General features: G+C 41.7%; 1 protein-coding gene across 1 annotated transcript in view; it reads right to left on the reverse strand.

Annotated features, from left to right (window-relative positions):
• Positions 1–1756: 1756 nt before the first annotated feature.
• The window catches only part of LOC126210506 (nucleic acid dioxygenase ALKBH1), a 29181-nt gene continuing 7835 nt past the window's right edge, over positions 1757–23102 (reverse strand). Inside the window, exons 2-6 of the mRNA XM_049939750.1 lie at positions 19770–19875; positions 19523–19679; positions 19363–19441; positions 7082–7275; positions 1757–2098 (exon numbers count right to left, since the gene is read on the reverse strand). Of these exons, the coding sequence (XP_049795707.1) occupies positions 1804–2098; positions 7082–7275; positions 19363–19441; positions 19523–19679; positions 19770–19875 (831 nt within the window). The 3' untranslated portion in view covers positions 1757–1803. The remainder of the gene's footprint in view (positions 2099–7081; positions 7276–19362; positions 19442–19522; positions 19680–19769; positions 19876–23102) is intronic.

Genomic DNA, 23102 nt, shown 5'->3' on the forward strand with positions numbered 1-23102 from the left:
GACTCTATGCAGGCCAGTCCATTACAGGGATGTTATTGTCATGTAACTGCTCCACCACAGGCCGTGCATTATGAACAGTTGCTAGACTGTGTTAAAATATGCAATCGCCATCCCCGAATTGCTCTTCAACAGTGGGAAGGAAGAAGGTGCTTAAAACATCAATGTACGCCTGTGCTGTGATAGTCCCACGCAAAACAACAATGGATGCAAGCCCTGTCCATGAAAAACACAACCACACCATAACACAATCGCCTCCGAATTTTACTGTTGGCACTACACACGCTGGCAGATGATGTTCACTGGGCATTCGCTATACCCACACCCTGCCTTCGGATCGCCACATTATGTGCCATGATTCGTCACTCCACACAATGTTTTTTCCGCTGTTCAATCATCCAATGTTTATGCTCCTCACACCAAGCAAGACATCATTTGATATTTACCGCTGTAATTTGTGGCTTATAAGCAGCCACTTGACCATGAAATCCAAGTTTTCTCACCTCCTGCCTAACTATCATAGTACTTGCAGTTTGGAATTCCTGTGTGATGGTCTGGATAGATATCTGCCTATTACACATTATGACCGTCTTCAACTGTTGGCGGTCTCTGTCAGTCAACAGACAAGGTTATCCTGTACACTTTTGTGCTGTACGCTTACCTTCACATTTCCACTTCACTATCACATTGGAAATAGTGGACCTTGGGATGTACAGGAGTGTGGAAATCTCACATACAGATGTATGACAAGTGACAGCCAATCACCTGACCACGTTCGAAGTCTGTGAGTTCCGCAGAGTGCCCCATTCTGCTCTCTCACGATGTCTAATGACTACTGAGGTCGCTGACTGGAGTACCTGGCGGTAGGTGGTAACACATATGAAAAACATATGTTTTTCGGAGTGTCTGGATACTTTTGGTCACATAGTGTATGTTTTGACAAAAGCATAAAAGCTGTCTTATTTTGAATAGTATAAATTCAGAACTGGAAATGGTACTTTTTGAATGAAGTCATCCAAAACCAATTAGTGGCTGGTAACTGAAAACCATCAACAATTAATTAAATACTGACCAACACTTTTGTTTGGTATTACTTCTCCTACACACTGATGAAATTTATTCACATTTAATCTGAATAAACCATTAGCTGCTCTAATTATAACACTTTGATACTTCATTTTACCATAAAAAACTATGACAATTTATTTGCACACATGCTGCCTCATTTATTCAGGCACCATTTAAACACAAATCTCAGAGATACAATAATTTTCCTTACAGTTTCCTTGCTTACCTTAAAGTTGATTTCTGTACAATAAAAATGATGAAGTTTCTGAAAAGTTGGTATTTGTTTGTATTCTTAACAATAATCACAGAATCCCTGCTAACACATTTGTCCATAACATCAGTGAGTATTTATTACAGACACTTTGCTTCTGAATACTGAATCACTTAGCATCATTCCCTTGTCAACATTCATTTTTCACTGCTTCATAGCCATATGTTAAGTAGCTTACAGTAACCACCTTGATACACAGATCAATGAATTAATTTAATTGACCCCTTATGCATAAACTGACCCATACAAATTAATTATCCTGGAAATTCAAGTTAAAGGTGCATTTTATCAAATGAAAATATATTTGCCTGTATGAAAGATACCATACCAGGTGGGTGATACACATGCCAACAATTAAAGAGGCACTAAAGTGGAAGGACAGATGCTGGGAATCAATTGCTATACAGAACAATTCATCTATTTGCTCTCAGATACTTATTTATTTTCCATAGTCACAATATTCTGAGTCAGGATGTTACAGATGACAGTGATTTTTGCCCCTGCCTCAAAACTTGTCTTACATTTACATTTATACGTGATGACATAACATATTTTTCAAATGGTATCCACAAGTCCTCACTATCCCTGTCTAGCTCAAGATGCCAAGGCTGAATGGTGTCGAGAACAATTCGAGGGACACCGTGGTAACACAGCCGACTCCGCCCGGACATGATGGCTACATCCCCACTGTGTAAGTACACTGCTGATGGTTCGTCGTCCATGGTTGTTCCTCCCAGCAGAAAGATGGCTCTCTGTCCAAAACTGGTGGCAGAGATTAAGTGTCAAATACCAAGCAAAGGTTCACAGTCTGGCATGATGAATGCACTCAATATGACAACCAAATATCCTCATACATTATATTACACATGTAGAGTGGGAATTTATTGTATTTGGAAGATTAAATGATACACCCTAGCAGTGTAACTAATTCTGCAAGATTATGTTCTTGTTTTGGTCTCCAGTCTCAAGATTGGCTTCATACAGTTCTCCACAAGTGTATCATATACAAGCCACATCACCTCTTCCAATTCTTTCTTATAGTGAATTTGTGCCATAAATTTATTTTCTCCTTAGTTTGATTCAGTACCTCCTCATTAGTTATCCGATCTATTCATCTTCAATATTGTTCTGTAGCACCACATTTCACTTCCGTACAATGCTATGCTCCAGACAGACAGCTTCTAAAATGAGTTCCTAACATCTGAGTTTATGTTAAATGTTAACAGAATTGATTTTCAGAAATGCCATTACAAGTCTGCATGTTATACCGTGTTTATTTTTGCTAATGTTAGTTACAAAGGGCATTCAAAAAGTTTTGCACAGTCATCTCTAATTTTTTTTTTTTTTTTTTTTTTTTTTTTTTTTTTTTTTTTTTTTTGCAGGAGGAGAAAGAAATTTTTTGTACACCTACTTGGAACATTTAGCTATAAGTTGGTATATAAAATTATTTTCTTTTATTTACAGGTGAGCCATAATGGACCGTGAAGTAGATGTCAGGTTGCGACAATGGTCGTTGATGGAGTTCCTCTTCAAGACCGTCAATGATTCTGCCACATCAATTCACTGGAAGTTGCTCCCTGTTGATGGGGAGGGCACCGTGGATTGCAGCAGTATACAGTGGTGGTTGTAGAGGTTTAAAGAAGGTGATTTCTCTCTACTAGACAATCCATGATGCAGTAGACCATCAATAGCAATGAGTGATGTGAATAAGGAGACCATTGATCAAATCATCCAAACTGACAGATGTGTGACGACGCAACAGCTTGCTGAAATGACTCGTTTGTCATTGGGTAGTGTGGTATCACTGGCACAGTCAATGAGGTACAGAAAAATCTGTGCACGTTGGGTGCCTAGATTATTGACAAGAGGAATAAAAACGATAAGGAAGAATTTGTGCGAGGGCCTCATGAAGACCGTTGCTGAAGAGTGGAAACAGTGATTTGACAGTGTCATTACCCAGGATGAAACATGGTTGTTTTTGTCCGAACCTGAGAGCAAAACCCAATCCACAGAGTGGCGTCATCTCGGGAGAAGAAACCAAGACTTTCACGAACAGCAGACCGAAAGGTGGTGGCCTCTTTCTTCTGGGATCAATGTGGTTTCATTTTCATTGACTTTTTGGACCCTGGCTCCAAAATTAACTGGGACTGTTACTGTTTGTCACTGGACAAGCTGCAATGTGCCATCAAGACCCACAGACCACAGCTTCAGGGTCAGCTCATCAGACTACACCAGGACAATGCCAAACCCCATACAGCCCTTATGACGCAGGAGAAAATCAGGAAAATGGTTGGAAAATTGTTCCTCATCCTCCGTACAGTCCAGACTTGGCTCCATCTGATTTTTACCTCTTTGGTCAAAACATTTGATAGCGAGAAAGACCCTATGTCCTGTGCCAAGCAATGGTGTAAAAGTCAATCCCCAGAATTTTACCAAGGTGCATTTACATCATGGAAAGAATGTTGGGCCAGATGCATCACAGCTGATGGAGGCTACATTGAGTAGGCTCAATGTATTAGCTAAATGTTCCAAGTATGATCACAAAAAATTTCATTCTCCTTCTGCAAATAATAAAAAAATTAGTGACAACTGTGCAAAACTTTTTGAACACCCTTTGTATTTTGCTCAACAAACAGTAAACTTGTCTTACTACTTTCAGTGTATCATTTCCTAAGCTAATTGTTTCGTCACTACCTGCTTTAATTAAACTACACCCTACTGCCCTTGTTTTACTTTTGTCAATATTTATTTTTAACATCTTTTCAAGATAATGAACTGAAATGGAAAAAACATATTAATAATGTCTGTAAGAAACTGAGCTCTGTCATATTCTTAATGATGCAGCTATCACAGTATTCAGACAAGAACCTTCTGTGTACAGTGTATCATGGACTTTTCGAACAATACTTACAGTATGGAGTGACTGTGTGGGGAAACTCAAACAAACAAGAGACAAAACGAGTGTTCACATTACAAAAAATTAGGACCATTTTAAGAAGAAAGACCTCTGAAACGTGCAGAAACTGTTTCAAGAATTTAGGTATCTTAACTTTTTCATCGTTGTATATATACAAAACAATAACGTACATCACAAAAGGTAGTGAGGACTGGATTACAAATACTAGTGTAAACACCCACAATACAAGAAGGAAGAATGAGGTATGGAGCATACCCCACCAACTGGCAGTGCTAGATAAAGGACCACAGTACTCTGGTATCAGACTACTAAGAAGTCTGCCTAAAAACCTGCAAGATAGTGTACTTCACAATGACTTTCCAAAGAAACTTAAAGACTATCTCATTGAAAAAGAGTTTTACAGTGTTGCAGAATACTTATGCCATTAAATTTGTATATATTGTTATTCATTATCAATATTGTAAAAATGTAAGCTAAAGATGTAGAAAAAAGGTGATAATGAATGTTAATTCTTTGACATGTCCTATATTACAGGTACATTTACTGTACACAATGTAATCTTACACGATCAAATAAAATTCAAATTCCATTCAGATACAATTTATCGTTCACCTGCTTTTTCTAGTCCTCTGCTGTCTCTGATATAACTGCAATGTTATTGACAAACATCAAAGTTTTAGCTTCTCACTGTACTTCATTTTTCTTCCCAAATTCACCTTAGTTGCCTTCACAGCTTATACTGAACGCATAACAAGAGGGATAGTCTACAACTGTGTCTCACTCCCTTCTCAACTAAAGCTTACTTTTCATGTTTATGTTTATCTTAAATGCTGAAGAAAGCCGCCCCCCCCCCTCCCCGCCCCACCCCAACTAACTAAATCCTTTCACATTTGTCTCATGCATTTCTAGGATACTCTGACTGAAACAAATGTTACAAAAGTTTGTAAACAGGTGCAAATAGTCATGGAGAGACAAGTATGAAGAGCTGCATCAAACCAGTCATCATATTAAAGACTACAGCAAAAAATAATGGATTTGTTAGACAAAACCACTGTTTCATCATCTGCTCAGTCCTATATATTTTAATGTTATCTGATAGTTTTGTTGTGTATCCCCCCCCCTCGCCGCCCCACTCCCCTTTCTGAATAAAACAAAGGATACTTTGTTTACTAACCAAACAATAAAGCAAACTCACCTCGGGCAGTGAGAGGCTCAAATAAGGGAATAACCTTTTACAAAACAAATTATTAAACAACGTTCATACTGCATTGTTGTGTTATGTCATAATGCTTAAAAGCGCTTACTGAATACAGCAAATGAAAAAATAGGTGTTAACAACAGATGAGTGACTCGAGTGAGAAGGATGTAAAAGGAACTTGAAAAGGCCTGGCCAAAGAGCAACAAACAGGCTGCCGCCACTGTTGAAGATTCTAGCATAATTACAGCTAATTAAGAAGAACTATTGCAATGTTGGAACTTCATACATAACAGGAGAAGAATCATTGAAAATGGTAAACAATTGGAAAACTGAACATAAGTCCATACCTCTTTGTCCTCACTAATGCTGCCCTCTCTGGCTTATCATTGCAATAATAGTACTTTCTAATTTATAGCATTTCCAGTTTAATGGTGGTTCCCAAGCAAGAAAATTATCCCCTTAAAGTTTCCTATTCATTCTTGTCACATATTTGCTTCTGCAAATCTAGAAATAGTTTCAGCCATTACATGTAAATCTACATATATGCCCCACAAACCACTAACCACTCGAAGTGCATGGCAAAGGTTACTTCTCATTCCAGTTGCATATGGAGTGTGTGAAAAATGACCGCTTAAATGTCTCTGTGTGCCCTTGATCACTGAAATTTTGTTATCAGCTTTTCCTGGATAATTTACGTTTACTTTCAAAAGTTTGTCGATTTAGTTGTTTCATAATTTCTCTGATGCTCAACTGTGAGTCAAACAAACCTGTTACCATTTGTGCTGCCCTTCTGTGTATATATTCATTATCTCCCAATTAGTCCTATATGGTATGAGTGCCACACACTTCAGATTTTCCTAGTATTCTGCCAGTAAACTGAAGTCTGCCACCTGCTTTACCCACAGCTGAGCCTTTGAGACCATTCCACTTTATATTTCTAGAAAGAGTTACACCCAGGTATTTGTATGGGTTGTCAGATTCCAACCACGATTCACTGTTATCGTTGTCATAGCATACACTTTTTTTATTCCAAAATTTCACATTTTTGTACATTTACAGGAAGTTTTCAATCTTTGCAATATTTTTAAATCATATTGAGATACAATTTAATATTTCTGCATCTTTTTTTGGATGGTACTCATTACAGATGAAAGTGCATCACTTGCAAAATGTCTGAGGTTGCTATTAACACTGTCTACACAACACGAACAAGGGGTGTAACGCACTTCCCTGGGGCAAGCATGAGGGCTGAAGATACTTCTACCTCTACTGATGAGTTTCCACCCAAGGTAACATGCTGCATCTTGCTTACCAAGAAAGCCTTCGCCCAGTCACATATTTCTTTTGATGCCCCATATGGTCATACTTTATTAATAAATTCTAATGTAGTATCAAGTCAAATGTGTTTTGGAAGATATTCACCTGATTGCCTTGATCTATGGATTTCAGGATAGAAAGTGAGAAAAGTTTTAGTTGGATTTTGCACGATCAATGTTTTCACAATCCCTGCTGTTTGGCACAGAGTAGGTCATTCTGCTGAAGATACATCATTATGTTGGGGCACATTTGTTTAAGCCTATTTAAGTAACCAAGTTTTAAAAAATAATGTTTGTTATCTCAAAAATTTTACCTGAACGACAGTAAAGGTGCAGTAACATCTTCCTCAGAGTGATCTGTATGTCCTGAGAGAGTTGAATCCAGGTGGTAAAAGTTCACAATAGCTGCTTCAGCAGAGAAGCTGGGAAATCCCACAGCCTCACAGACATACTTACAAACAGTGGCAAGGTCTGTTGGAAAAGGGTCCCTTGCAAACTCTGAGTACACCTGGTGGGAGGAAAAAATCAACATGAAATATGAAGTCTTTTTTTAGTGGGACATGTTATTTACCTGTAACATGATTATAATTAAACTTTCCCTACTTGAGAAGGCTCCCATAAAAAGCGAGTGATCATAGGAAAATGAAATTTTGTGGAAACATTTGTAAGGACATGCGGAAGGGAAATAATGACCTTTGAAAGAAACACATTTTAATTTCCACATGAGAGGTTAATGTTAGCTCATTGTGTACAACATTTACATTACAGGTTACAACCATTGCTCAATGTGACAACTATTTACATCCACATAGTCTGGAACCACACTAGAGATACTGTGTTACAATTGTTCGCCGCACTTTTCGAACAGTGGATATTGCGGAATATTTAGTTATTGTGATGCGGCTCATGCACTGCTTGACGGTCACACATTGCAACCAGAATTCTCAGCCCAGGTAACAGTAACCTCTTCAACAATTTGTGGTGCAGCTGGTCATCAGCCTCTCTGAGGAGCAATTCCAAAATCACGAGTTAATAAAAACTTCCAAATTATGTTCTTCAACCCTGGTGTGGAAAGAGGAACTCTCCATATTCCTTTAATGCGTCGATACTCATGAAGGGCAGAAGCACTGTTACTGCTTTTTGGATGAAACAGCTTTATGAATAAAGCCCTACTCACCGTGTCCAGATCTGCGTTGACTGACTGCAACTGTAATTCACCCTGATGCTTGTGTTTCACTGCTATGTCACCTAGAAGTACCGGCACCTAACAGCAATTCATGTAGTGCATACCATCTGAACTCATCCCTGTAAAGTTGGGCACCCATATGGTAAATAGTTTTCTCTCTACACTGGCCCAACTAGCAAAAGTTTAATTATAACCACACTGTATTGCATACAGGGTGACTCAGAATTCCTGTTACACAGTTATAGGCATTGTAGAGGCAACTCACGACAGCAATATTTGGTAATAAACTCATGCCTGGAAATGCGCAGTTTGGAGGATAAATGAGTGAATGATAGAACGCAACACATTGATAGTGGTAGGTGTCACATGACATCTTGTGTGATGTCATGTCATGTGTCATCAGAGAAAAACAACGGTATCATCAGAGAACAACACAATGAATTGAAGCGCATGTAGATCAGTTGCCACTAACAAGGGGAGACTGCCAATTGTGAAATTCAGATTCGATTCATACTGCGCATAATAAAAAGTCATGGCCAGAGATGTAATGTGGCAAAGCACCAAGATGCACTTCTCAGCCGTTGTCGAGAAAATCGACAGTTAAAAGAAACCGTTGCGGTGAAATACTCTCTACGATTAAAAACTTTCTACAGCGTCGTGGCGCAGCGGTAAGCGCTCGGGTTCGTAATCCGAAGGTCGCCGGATCGAATCTCATGCCATGCAATTATTTTTTATTATTAGTTTATATATATATATATATACAAACTATTAATGAATTGCTTATGCATGTTGGTGAAGGCGGGTCGCTCTCCAATTGTACCGCCTCCATTTTTCAGTTTGTTGAACAGGGTGTATCAAAGCTCTCACGCACTGATTTTCGACGGTGTTATAAGTTGTGCTAGGGACCGCATCTACCTTCTTTCGAAGTTAGCAGGCAACTACGCTGTTATACGGCGGCTCGTTTCGGCCCATTCAACATCTGTCCTTCAAGTGTAACGAGCGAGTAACGGAGTTTATATTTCATACCTGCCACAGCAAATTTGTGTTCGTGGGGTCTCTATTATAATTCGAACGTTTGACTTACGCTATACTTATTCGTTTCGGAATATCGTTTCTACGTCTTCCGTTTACTATACATGGTTAACATTATAAAGACAATTAATAACATTTGTGAAATACAACTTTGTTTGCGGAAAGCATAATAATGTTCGAAGTCGCCAGTTTTTCCACAACAAACAACATTCAAAAACTTATTATATGCGTAATTGTTGCAACTGATTGCCGGGAATATATATATATATATATATATATATATATATATATATATATATATATATATATAAAAAGAAAGATGATGAGACTTACCAAACAAAAGCGCTGGCAGGTCGATAGACACACAAAAAAACACAAATATACACACAAAATTCTAGCTTTCGCAACCAATATATACTCCTGGAAATGGAAAAAAGAACACATTGACACCGGTGTGTCAGACCCACCATACTTGCTCCGGACACTGCGAGAGGGCTGTACAAGCAATGATCACACGCACGGCACAGCGGACACTCCAGGAACCGCGGTGTTGGCCATCGAATGGCGCTAGCTGCGCAGCATTTGTGCACCGCCGCCGTCAGTGTCAGCCAGTTTGCTGTGGCATACGGAGCTCCATCGCAGTCTTTAACACTGGTAGCATGCCGTGACAGCGTGGACGTGAACCGTATGTGCAGTTGACGGACTTTGAGCGAGGGCGTATAGTGGGCATGCGGGAGGCCGGGTGGACGTACCGCCGAATTGCTCAACACGTGGGGCGTGAGGTCTCCACAGTACATCGATGTTGTCGCCAGTGGTCGGCGGAAGGTGCACGTGCCCGTCGACCTGGGACCGGACCGCAGCGACGCACGGATGCACGCCAAGACCGTAGGATCCTACGCAGTGCCGTAGGGGACCGCACCGCCACTTCCCAGCAAATTAGGGACACTGTTGCTCCTGGGGTATCGGCGAGGACCATTCGCAACCGTCTCCATGAAGCTGTGTGTGTGTGTGTGTGTGTGTGTGTGTGTGTGTGTGTGTGTGTGTGTACACACACATTTGAATTACAAAAAACAAATACAAAAAAAAAAAAAAGGTTGCATGGCGCGAGATTAGATCCAGCGACCTTCGGATTATGAACCCGAGCGCTTACCGCTGCGCCACGACGCTGTAGAAAATTATTAATCGTAGAGAGTATTTCACCGCAACGGTTTCTTTTAACTGTCGATTTTCTCGACAACGGCTGAGAAGTGCATCTTGGTGCTTTGCCACATTACACCTCTGGTCATGAGCTTTTATTATGCGCAGTATGAATCCAATCTGAATTTCACAATTGGCGGCCTCCCCTTGTAAGTGATTTAGAAAGATGGTGCATTACAGAAAGGAAGAGTACCAGTTCTCAGAATCCACCCTAACTGTGGTCGAGACCAGATGCACCGTGCAGTTGATGAGGTAGAAGGAAGTCCTCCTCTGATCCGTCAGACTCCACCACCGAGTACCCACAAAATAGTAGGTTCCACGGATGTATCACAGAGCAGCATCTGGCAAGTTCTCCATGAAAAGCAACTCCACCCATATCATCTCCATAGTGTGCAGGCAATGGGTGGAGGTGATTTTGTGCCACATGCCATTCCTGTACTGTTGTGCCTATGCTCCAGACTTTCCTTGGATCATTTTTTTCACACATAAGGTGCATTTCACAAACAAAGGTCTGCTCAGCTGTCTTATCAGCCAGATTTCGGACGAGGAAAATGCTCATCCTGTATATCCCCATGGTTTTCAACACTGTTTCGGCTTTAATGTGTGAGCTAGTATTGCTTATGGTCGTCTGATTGGATCTTGTATTCTACTAGCCCATCTAATGGATCACATCCACTTTGCTTTCCTGCAAGACTTCCTGATACAGCATTTGGAGGATTTGCCATTACATATCCACCAGATGATGTGGTGCCAGCTCACTTTTTATGCAATGCCCAAAACATTTGGAGGAAAGTGGATAGGTCATGGTGGAATGATTCATTGACCGCCACAATCACCTGATTTAACACCTTTGGACATTTTCCTGTGGGCCTACATGAAGAGTATTGTTTACAAGACTTCTGTGGAGTCACAAGAAGATTTCTTGCCCATGTAATGTCTGTAGCAGAGCTCATTTGGGACACTTCAGAAATTTTGGACCACGTGTTAATGAACAAACGCCTAATTGCCACTTTGAGCATATGTTGTCGTTCATGTAGGTACGAGCTGGTTGATGCATGTGCAGTGTACCTTTTGACATTTTTTTCAGTCATTTATCTTCCAAATGGCACATTTCCAGACATGGGTTTATTACCAAATATTTCTGTCCTGAGTCCCCTCTACAACACTTATAACTATGTAATAGGAATTCTGAATTATCATTCATATATAATAGACGGAAACATTCCACGTGGGAAAAATTTATCTAAAAACAAAGATGATGTGACTTACCAAATGAAAGCGCTGGCAGGTCGATAGACACACAAACAAACACACACACAAAATTCAAGCTTTCGCAACAAACTGTTGCCTCATCAGGAAAGAGGGAAGGAGAGGGAAAGACGAAAGGATGTGGGTTCTAGGGGAGAGGATAAGGAGTCATTCCAATCCCGGGAGCGGAAAGACTTACCTTATGGGGAAAAAAGGACGGGTATACACTCGCGCACACACACACATATCCATCCACACATATACAGACACAAGCAGACATCTCACAAGCAGACATATTTAAATATGTCAGCTTGTGTCTGTATATGTGTGGATGGATATGAGTGTGTGTGCGAGTGTATACCCGTCCTTTCGTTTGGTAAGTCACATCATCTTTGTTTTTAGATATATTTTTCCCACGTGGAATGTTTCCCTCTATTATATATATATATATATATATATATATATATATATATATAAAAGAAAGATGATGAGACTTACCAAACAAAAGCGCTGGCAGGTCGATAGACACACAGATAGATAGATATATTTTTCCACGTGGAATGTTTCCCTCTGTTATATATATATATATATATATATATATATATATATATATATATGATAATGCCCACCGAACGCCACATTAACAGGATTGACACAGATTCTGGAAATTGGGGGATTTCTAACACACCAAGAAAATATCAGGGAAATTTGGAAAAACACAGGAAAATCTCATTTTTGTCTCAGTAGATGAAATGGTTTGTTTGCTGAGGTATCACGCATCATCGCTGGCTGGGTGCAGCTGAGTACTTGCACCGCTTCCCTCTCTCTCATTCCTTCTCCTTCTTCCCTTCCTACCACTCCCCTCAGCTTGCAGTTCGTGCTGCCACCACTTCTTGCCACTAGCCTAGCAGCTGCTGACGAGAGGCAGGGACACGTGAGAAGTAGTTTGTTTGAATCTGATTCTCAGAGAGTGTTGACACAACGGCTGAAGACAGCGGTCATGTGTGCACGAGTGACTGTGTAAATGTCGGTGTGCTCTCGTTTTCTGACACAAACTATGGCTGAAAATTTACTTGTAACAGTATGATTGTCTTTTATGTGGCTGTCTGCAGCTCGGTAATCATCTTTACGGTGAGTCACTACATATCTTCATTATTACTGATTGTCAGAGTATTTGAACAAGTTATCTGTTGCACGGATTGATCACCGTGGTCTCATTTCATCAACATATTGTCTACGGCTCGGGAACAGCTGGCCACACTAGTGGTTTTCTGTGACGGGTCAAAACTTGTGGCTGTTTCTGCAGATACAGTAGAGCATCAATTATCCGAAGTAATTGGGGGACATGGGTGTTCGGAAAACTGGTTTGTTCGGATAATCGAACTGTACATGTTTATTTGCCAAAACGAAGTACTGTTCAGTAAATTTATTCATAAAAACAGGCATCTCTTTTAGTATTACAAAGTAACATACAAAGGCAACTTCAGTAGGAATATATAGTAATAATCTCGTACTTGTCCCTCATAGAAAGGACAACACGTTTACGTTTAAGCATTTTGTATCGTCAAGTTCACTTCTTCACGCAGCAACACACAAGTGGTCGTAACAGAGAACAGAAGGTGACTGTTTGCACCGTGAGAAGCTCTTCTTGGGGGCGCGCAATCCTTCAAACTGCGTGGAGCGGCACGCCTCAACTCTAAGCTGGCGCAGCTGTTGCCGTGAACAGCTTTGATACTGCCGCTACTTCTACTGCCAGTGCTGAGCCGACAGTAGTGTGCCGATTGTTGAAAAACAGCTGCTGGCGGCTTGGCCAGTCAGCAGCGCCTTGTGAAGGCCCCATTAGAAGCAATGTTCCGCCAGCAGTGGCCCAGTGCGGCGACTACTGTGGGAAACTTGGTTTGGGAGTGAGGGGGATGATGGACGGTAGGGTGGGAGAGTAACAGGTGCAAGCGAGTACACAGTTCGGTTAAGCGGTTGTTCGGTTGACCGACGTTCGGATAATCGATGCTCTACTGTATCTGTAATGGATCGGGACTGCCAATCTGAAGCCATTCGGTTCCCGCTAATGTGCATACCTGTCTGTCAGATCTAGTTTCACCAATCTGCCCACAGGCCATGTCTATTTGTGTTTGGTGTAATGCAACAGATTTTCACGGTTTATCCACGGGTCCAGGACTGCGGTTCTCCTCAGCAGGCCAGAGACCGTGGGTGATGGATTTCACTAATTGTGACTGTTTCCCTGCAAGTTTGTTGTACAGTGTGGTGTTTTATGGATATTTTATTTGTTCTAGTACATTTTGGCACTTCAAAAGTAGTTTATATGTTAGAAAGTACGGACAATAAGAATAAGAGAATTGTGTCAGTCACTGGTGGTCTGCGCGCTACGTACTCTTACTTGCAGAGACTTATTTTTTTCTGAGGTTATTTCTGAAATCAGTGAAGGTATTTTAAATCCATCTTGCGACTCCAAGGAAATGCGTATTTTTGTCACCAAATGTGTTCAGTTTTATTGAAGTGAAATATCAGTGGTCTTAATGAAACACATATACCATACGGCTTGCTTACTCCATCTAGCAACAGTTCATTACAAAAGATGTTGATGTTAGTACTTAAATTTTTTGCTCATATCAGAAAATGCCATCTACTTGCAAGTTTTTTTTAGGCATTTCCTCGTTTGTACTACTGTTTCATGTACCATAGCTGTAAAGACAGACTGTAAGCTTATGTCTCAAATTATCCTTGAGATCTCAAAATTTGTCAGGAAAAAATGCTAAAACTTGTCAGGAAATCAGGGAAATATCAAGGAATTTCACTTGGTAGAACTTGCAACCCTGATTAAGTAACACGCCACATTACAGAAACTCTTTCCGCAGTCTGTGTCTGGTCTACTGTCAAGTATCGTAACACACTGTTTTGTCAGCCTCTTATCACCTACCCCTAGCTGATATCAGTAATATCTTTTATTCTTATATTTCTAACTGACTCGATCTTTCATTTTCCTTAGACAGTTCTTCCCTTCCTTGTAATCTCTACTGTCTATCAACAGTATTTGGATGTACTGTATTACAGAGTATCTTTTTCACGAATTTCTTGGCTTCTCTTCATCTCCACATTCCTGTGAGTTGGAGGATTTCACTAGCATGCATACACAGTTTATTCACAATGTTAGTTTGCCTTGAGATGGCTTTTCACTTGAATAAAGCATGTCCTCTGGAAAGCAGTGACTGTCTTCACTCACTTGGTGTTGCTCATTTGTTAGTTCTCAGTTTCACGATTTCCCTCAAATATGCATTATCCAGTCATATTAATGTGATAACCTGTCAAAAGCCTGAATAATTACCTTTTGCAGTGCATGCCACTGTAAGACATGGAGTGAGAAAGTCAATGAGGTTTTGGAAGGTACAGGCAGGATGTGGAGCCATGCCAGCTCCTATGCCACGGTCAGCTGTGCTCTAGGTTTCTCGGTTGAAGAACCGTGGTGAGAACAGCCCAATCAAGGTGGTCCTGAAAACTCTTCACTGGGTTTAAATCTGGAACATCTGGTGGCCAGGGGAGTAGAGTAAACTCATCTCGGTGCTCTTCGCAACACGCACATACACTGCAATCTGTGTGACATGGAGCATAGTCCTGCTAATAGATGCCATTGTGTTGAGTAAACAGAAACTGCATGTAGGGGTGGACACGGTCCCAAATGATAGATGCATATTTGTGTTGATCATCCACTGGATACCTCGAAAACACTCCCCAGACCATAACACCGTCTCCTTGTTTGTTCCACTCAGTGGACGTCCAGCTGCAGTATTGGCATGCAAATTCTAGCATTCATCACCAATGAATAGCAGTCAGCACGGGTGCACGAAGCAGGTGCATGCTGCAGAGGCTCAAATGCAGGAACATTTGCTGAATTCTCACTGAGGAGACACTGAGCTGCCCCTTGCTTCATACACGCATTCAGTTGCTTAAAAGTTGCATGTCTATTCCCCTGTACACATCTCCTTAGCTGTTGTTCACCCTTATCATCTGTGGCCTGTGACGCAACACAACTGCCTCAGTGCTCGTTTTGGATAGCGCCATTTTGCCTTGAATCGTATACTTTAACAACAGTGACACGTGAACAGTTTATAAACTTAGCTATTTCAGAAATGCTTCCAACCATGGCCAGAAAGCCAATGATTGTATCCTCTTGAAAGTAGAAAAGTTCCTCCGTTTCCGTATTACGACGACTGCACTGTTTTCAGAGCCCTCTGACATGCATTATTTACTCTCCACTGCTTGTGCTGCCACCTGCCATCTGTGAATGGTTATTGCATGTTGATGTCACACACAGGTGTTGGTCAGATTACCGTGTATATAGCTACCAACTCTTCCTGTCTTACACTGGTCTTCAAATGATGAACTGCTTTGATGTTTGCCATATAGTTTTTTTTCTTTTTTAAGGAAATTTGAAGTCCTGCTTTTTCTGCTTGCTATTTTAGTATATTTATCTGCTCTGTAGAGTCTATATTGGTATTCAAAGACAGGGTTGCAAGATCGCCTGAGAATGCAAAGCAGTTGATCTTGTGAACTTACTTGCAGTTTTAATTTTTTTGCTATTGTTCATTCGAACAGCTGATGTGTTGTCCGTAAAGTCTGACAAGATTTCCATTTTCAGTACTCGCCCCACCGCAATGGAATTTGCAATCCAACTTTTGCTGCATTTTTTTCCAAGTACTTCATGTTTGACATTTAGCCTCTTCTACATTATTTGCAAGTAGTGCAAAATTGCCTGCAATTAAAGAGTAATGGTTAGAGCACATCCTTTTGACAAAGACCACAAACAGTAATGATGAGAGTACATCCCTTTCACAAAGACCTGTTCGGATTTCAAATGGTTCAGACAATTTGTCTATTATTACAATCAGTCTCTGAAAATTGATACTTGGAGGAACTGTCAACATCAGTGCCCCCAGCCAGCCTGTTAAAGTATGTCCTTTCTGTACGCCAGTCTGCTATTCGTCACATCTCATCCTGTTTGGTGAGTAATGATCTGTCCTCATACATATACTTCTGTTCCATCCTGTTTTTCTCCCAGTTTATTTCAGACAGTAGGTACTACTGTTATTTCCAGAAATTGCACTGATGTACTATCATGTTGTACTTTACAGAGCAACAAGAAATGACAACCTGGAAATGGAGAGCTAATTATTTATATCATCTAACAGAAAATAAATCAATATGGAAGTTACTGACACTAGTTTCGTTGTGATGCTTTGACAATTTTGCCACCGTACGTTTAACTTTCATCTGTTCACAGCCGAGCAGCTTCAGCCATCTCTTGTCACCTTCAGATCCTTGTCAAAGATGCAGCAAGCTGTAACATTTTGTGTTAACACAAGTTATGCAGTGTCTCAACTATTACAGCTGCAGCAATGTATGCTTTTACACAAATTCGTACAGTATGCTGTGTATTGTGTAAGGATCTGAAGGTGACCAGCAATGGTTGAAACCGGTCACATATAACAGTGGAAGTGTGTCTGGCAATAAAATTGTTGAAAGCTTGTAGCACTCACAGATTTAGACAACAAGTCTTTTCTTTTCTTACACAAAAGAAAGGGGGGGGGGGGGAGACCGACATAATATTGATTCTACGCTTCACTACAGAACTGTACCAATAAGCATTGCATATAGCGTCATAATTACAAAAGAAAATGTGTGTGCTTATTAAACAAAGAAGAAAATGGAAACACCCTAAACTATGACTGACTTGCTGTAAAGTAGGAGTGACACTGGATTCAGAAGAGTGGAATGAAAAATCATATTAAATCATTTTTAAGTCATTGATACAACAGTTGCCACCATTTTTTCCATAGCATTTCACAGTGAGTTTCACAATATAGATATAGATGAGTGCTTGAGGTAAAAAGAATTTAGAAACTGGCACCAACTTACCATAATTTCAAATATAAGCTACTGAAGCAGGCAAAAAGGAGTACAAATGTCTCAAAAATGAGATCGACAGGAAGTGCAAAATGGCTAAGCAGGGATGGCTAGAGGACAAATGTAAGGATGTAGAGGTTTATCTCACTAGGGGTAACATAGATACTGCCTACAGGAAAATTAAAGAGACCTTTGGAGAAAAGAGAACCACTTGTATGAGTATCAAGAGCTCAGATAGAAACCCAGTTCTAAGCAAAGAAGGGAAAGCAGAAAGGTGGAAGGAGTATATAGAGGGTCTATACAAGAGCGATGTACTTGAGGACAATATTATGGAAATGGAAGAGGATGTAGATGAAGATGAAATGGGAGACATGATACTGCGTGAAGAGTTTGACAGAGCACTGAAAGACCTGAGTCGAAACAAGGCCCCGGCAGTAGACAACATTCCATTGGAACTACTAACGGCCTTGGGAGAGCCAGTCCTGACAAAACTCTACCATCTGTTGTGCAAGATATATGAGACAGGCGAAATACCCTCAGACTTCAAGAAGAATATAATAATTCCAATCCCAAAGAAAGCAGGTGTTGACAGATGTGAAAATTACCGAACTATCAGTTTAATAAGTCATGCCTGCAAAATACTAGCGCGAATTCTTTACAGACAAATGTAAAAACTAGTAGAAGCTGACCTCGGGGAAGATCAGTTTGGATTCCGTAGAAATGTTGAAACACTTAAAGCAATACTGACCCAACGACTTATCTTAGAGGAAAGATTAAGGAAAGGCAAACCTAAGTTTCTAGTATTTGTAGACTTAGAGAAAGCTTTTGACAATGTTGACTGGAATACTCTCTTTCAAATTCTGAAGGTGGAAGGGGTAAAATACAGGGAGTGAAAGGCTATTTACAAATTGTACAGAAACCAGATGGCAGTTATGACTCGAGGGGCTCAAAGGGAAGCAGTGGTTGGGAAGGGAGTAAGACAGGGTTGTAGCCTCTCCCCGAAGTTATTCAATCTGTATATTGAGCAAGCAGTGAAGGACACAAAAGAAAACTTTGGAGTAGGTATTAAAATCCATGGAGAAGAAATAAAAACTTTGAGGTTCGCCGATGACATTGTAATTCTGTCAGAGACAGCAAAGGACTTGGAAGAGCAGTTGAACGGAATGGATAGTGTCTTGAAAGGAGGATATAAGATGAACATCAACAAAAGCAAAACGAGGATAATGGAATGTAGTCGAATTAAGTCGGGTGATGCTGAGGGAATTAGATTAGGAAATGAGATACTTAAAGTAGTAAAGGAGTTTTGCTATTTGGGGAGCAAAATAACTGATGATGGTCGAAGTAGAGAGGATATAAAATGTAGACTGGCAATGGCAAGGAAAGCGTTTCTCAAGAAGAGAAATTTGTTAACATCAAGTATAGATTTAAGTGTCAGGAAGTCGTTTCTGAAAGTATTTGTATGGAGTGTAGGCATGTATGGAAGTGAAACATGGACAATAAATGATTTGGACAAGAAGAGAATAGAAGCTTTCGAAATGTGGTGCTACAGAAGAATGCTGAAGATTAGATGGGTAGATCACATAACTAATGAGGACGTACTGAATAGGATTGGGGAGAAGAGGAGTTTGTGGCACAACTTGACTAGAAGAAGGGATCGGTTGGTAGGACATGTTCTGAGGCATCGAGGGATCACAAATTTAGTATTGGAGGGCAGCGTGGAGGGTAAAAATCGTAGAGGGAGACCAAGAGATGAATACACTAAGCAGATTCAGAAAGATGTAGGCTGCAGCACATACTGGGAGATCAAGAAGCTTGCACAGGATAGAGTAGCATGGAGAGCTGCATCAAACCAGTCTCAGGACTAAAGACAACAACAACAACAACAACAACAACAACAAGCTATTGTGAGTAATAAGCCTCCCGGTAAGCTATGTTGTGATGCCATGTGAATAACAACTTTTACACAAAGAAATTAAACGATGTTCAACCCAGTTAAGGAACACTTTTATAACTCACCTTGGTGTCCCAGTCGTGATGATACCCCAGTGTCGCCCATCGTAATTTCTTTAAGAGGTTCTGGCTTCTCACGTCATATCTGTTCAGATGTTGGCAACAAGTTTATTAGTAAAAGTCTCGATTTCACTTAAGAATCATGGCAGTACACCAACTTACTTACTTACAGCAAGTTTCCCACCAGTCCTCCCCTTTCATCAGGTCACCACGTGCATCGAGGTTCAGTCGGCTGTGAGGTTTCCTCGTAAAGTCACGTAGGCATCTCTGAATCCAGTACCTCTGTCCCGTACCTGTGAATGGGTCCGGGATGACGAAGAAACCTAAAAGAATTTTATCATTCATTAGTTAAGGAAGGCCCGTGGCCTTTACAATTACTGTAGGTTGGTAAGAATTTGATAAACTTAACATACCCGGACTGTCAGCAATCTCATACATTTTCCACAGGTTGATGGGTTTCAGACCAAAGTTGCTCAAATCGTCAATGTTTTTGTCCTCGAGTTCGACTCTCTTAACTTTCTGTAAGGTAAAGAGAAGAAAAATTAATTCAAAATGAAAGTAAAGATTTAATATTAACAATGTTTACAAGAGAAAAAGATCAGGTAGTTAACAGGGGTAAAACAGGAGGAGAAGTAACAAATATCCAGGTTTAGAAGCACAAAAATGTGGCTGGACCTCTGTAACTCAGGCAATTTCATGGCAGTTTGAATGATTTATTCATTCACCCATTGAATTCCATAAATACCATCATGAAGGGTGGATCATGTGATCCACAACAAAGGGTGTTTCAGAATTTTCTTTCCTCCTTTCCTTGTGTCCTTATTACTCATACTTACCTTCTCTCAGAATGGGTTCTTTTTGTTTGCTCATACTAAGGATGTTACAGCCCTTGTATATACACTGCTTCGTGGCCAAATACTGATGTATAGCAAGTCTGAAAGGAAAGAACTATCGCTGCTCTCCATCTTACAAGGTTCAACTGCCGTTCCCTCAACCCCAGGGGAGTCACGGCTCTCTGTCGAGTTCACGTACGGAGCGCACGGGGCCCTGAGCTATTGCGGATCTTTCTTTCTTCCCAGGCTGCATTTCCTTACCCGTGCCCTCTGTCCCTGTGCTCGCTCATTCCCCTCACTATGTGTCTTTGCTTACACCGGCCTCGCTGTCCTCCCGGTTTTTACTATTCCTTACAGTTTCTTCCTCCTCCCTCCCCCCAGCATTTTTGGTCCCCATCTGAGGTTTGACCACCCCTTCAAAATTTTGTCTCCGCAGTGTGAGCCAACTGGGGAAGAACACCTCAACTTGCATCTCGGGCGTGTGGCCTCAGTGCCTCTTCCGTCTTTTCTTCGAACCGGTTGTCCTTGAATCCTATATATCCGGCACGGTAGCCGGTCTGTGTGGCGGGGTAGTTACATACCCTTATGGCGGAGCTCACTGGGTACACCTAATAGCGGTCGCTTGTCATTCTGGAGCATCAGAACTCCCGGCAATGGCTGCTGTGCCAGATAGCCTCGCTGTGGCTAGGTGGCACCCACGGGTAGAGCCCCTGATCAGAGTGGGTAGTATCAGAGTGGACGCTTTGTATATGAAATGTATTAACGCGCCATTCTTCCACAGCCATCTCTTTAGTTGGAAATGTATCCTCCAGTGATGCTTCTTATGACGCTTTTGCCTTCCCTTTCCTGGCTACCCACTGGGAGGAGGGCCAGGACTGGCGCCTTTTTGTGAAACCGTTTCCCAGCTACCAGATCTGCACCGGGACTGACGAGGATACTTTACCACCACCGAGCCATAATTTTTTTTGGTGGAAACTACAGGAGACGAGTTTGGCAAAGTAGACACACTGAGTAAAATGTGGTCAGGTTCACTGCTGATCAAAACTTGTTGCATACGGTTCAGGATGTCATTTTTCATAGGAACTTCTCCAACAAACTGAAGAAGAAGTCCACTCTAATCTGGAATAGTGGGGCGTTCATTTTGTTCGGTGTATTCGGAAAGGCCGTAAGGGCAATCAAATTGATACCGGCACCTTTATTCTGGCACTGGAGGTGGATACCCTCCCGAGAAGATAAAGGTTATGTATCGGTGTGAAGTGAAGCCGTACATTCTACCACCCTCGGGGTATTTTTGAGGTTTGCGTTTCTGGCATGTGTCTTCATGCTGTACAGCAGACCCTCTATGTTGTGAATGTCCACTCCATGAGGGGAGCTCCTGTATCATTATCATCATCATTTTCCACACTCACTGGATTTCCCAGTTTATAAGAAGGAAAAGTGTCTTAATCGAGGCTTATCAGAAATGTGACTGTCTTCCCCCTGGGTCTATAACACACCAGTCTATGTCACATCAGTCTGACCTCTTCTTATGGATGTCTCATTGTCGGTGACAGACGGTGACCGGATGACGTGACCAAGTTCAGCGTATTCACCCCCCACTCGGATTCTCCTTCTGTGTTTATTCAATGGAATTGTAACTGATACTACCGTCACCTTCCAGAGTTGCAGTCCCTTATTTCGTTTTACTTCACAGCTTACGTCTTTCTACAGGAACTTCATTTCATTAATGCTCACTCACTGACTCTTCACGGGGTCTGTGCTTTCTGTCGGAATTGGGTTGCCCCACTGAGGGCTAATGTCGGTTTTTGCACGTTTGTCCATCAGAGACGTCGTCAGTATACGGATAGCCCTCTGTACCCCATCGGAAGCGGTTGCCGTCCGTGTCCACTTGGACTCTGCGCTCACAATTTGCATTTTCTATCTCCCTCGACAGAGGACCTGGTGCCCTAACTGACCTCCTTCACCAACTCCCCTCTCTCTTTCTCCTCCTTCGGGATTTTAATCCCCGTCACCCCTTACGGGCAGTGTTTTTCGTCCAGTTGGGGTCTCCTCGTAGATCAGTTTCTTGTGGACCATTACCTGTGCCTTCTTAATGACGGTTCCCAATTTGAATGCCACTTCGGCACTTTCTCTGCCGTCGATCTTTTGCTCACTTCCTCTCGCCTTCTCCCTTCTATACACCGGTCAGACCACGACGGGTTCTGTGACACCTACCTCTTCCCATTGATTCTATCGCTCCCTTCACACATCCCAACGGTCAGGTTTGGCCAGCTTATACCGTTGGACTTCCATCGTGCCGATTGGCCTCTATATACCCCCAGGACACGTCAGGTAGTATTGCTGTAGCTGCCCGTGATGTGTCCGATACGATTAATCCCACTGCTGGCTTCGTAATTCCCCGTTCGAGCCCTTTCGCCGCCATCCGGTCCAGTGGTGGAGCTCGGTCGTTGCCACCGTCATCACCGTCTCAGATTGCCGTCGAGCCTCGCAGTGCCGTAAGCGGCACCTGTCCTCGACAGGTCTTATTACCTTTACGTGCCTTTGCGACAAAGCCCATTACTTAATCGAACAGAGAAAGTGGGTGAGTTGGGAATGCTCGGTCTCCTCCCTAGGTTCTACTGCCCCTTCGTCGCAGGTGTGGATTACACTCTGCATGCTCCCAGGGTGCAAATGACCAATTTTGCAACAGCACCATTGTCGGCCTCCTTCCCAGCTGTCTTCCTCTTCTGGAAACTGCAGGCTGAAGCTTCCCCCTTCCGATGTTTTATCTCTTGTCAGGTAGAATCCTACAATGAACCTTTTACTGAGTGGGGGCGACTTCTGGCTCTCTCCTCTTCCCACAATTCACCCCCTGGCCCCCATTCCATTCGTAACCGATTGCTTCAGTACCCCAGAACTCCATAACGACAATAT

The sequence above is a fragment of the Schistocerca nitens genome, chromosome 10, assembly GCF_023898315.1.
Source record: "Schistocerca nitens isolate TAMUIC-IGC-003100 chromosome 10, iqSchNite1.1, whole genome shotgun sequence".
Taxonomy (NCBI): Eukaryota; Metazoa; Arthropoda; class Insecta; order Orthoptera; family Acrididae; genus Schistocerca; species Schistocerca nitens.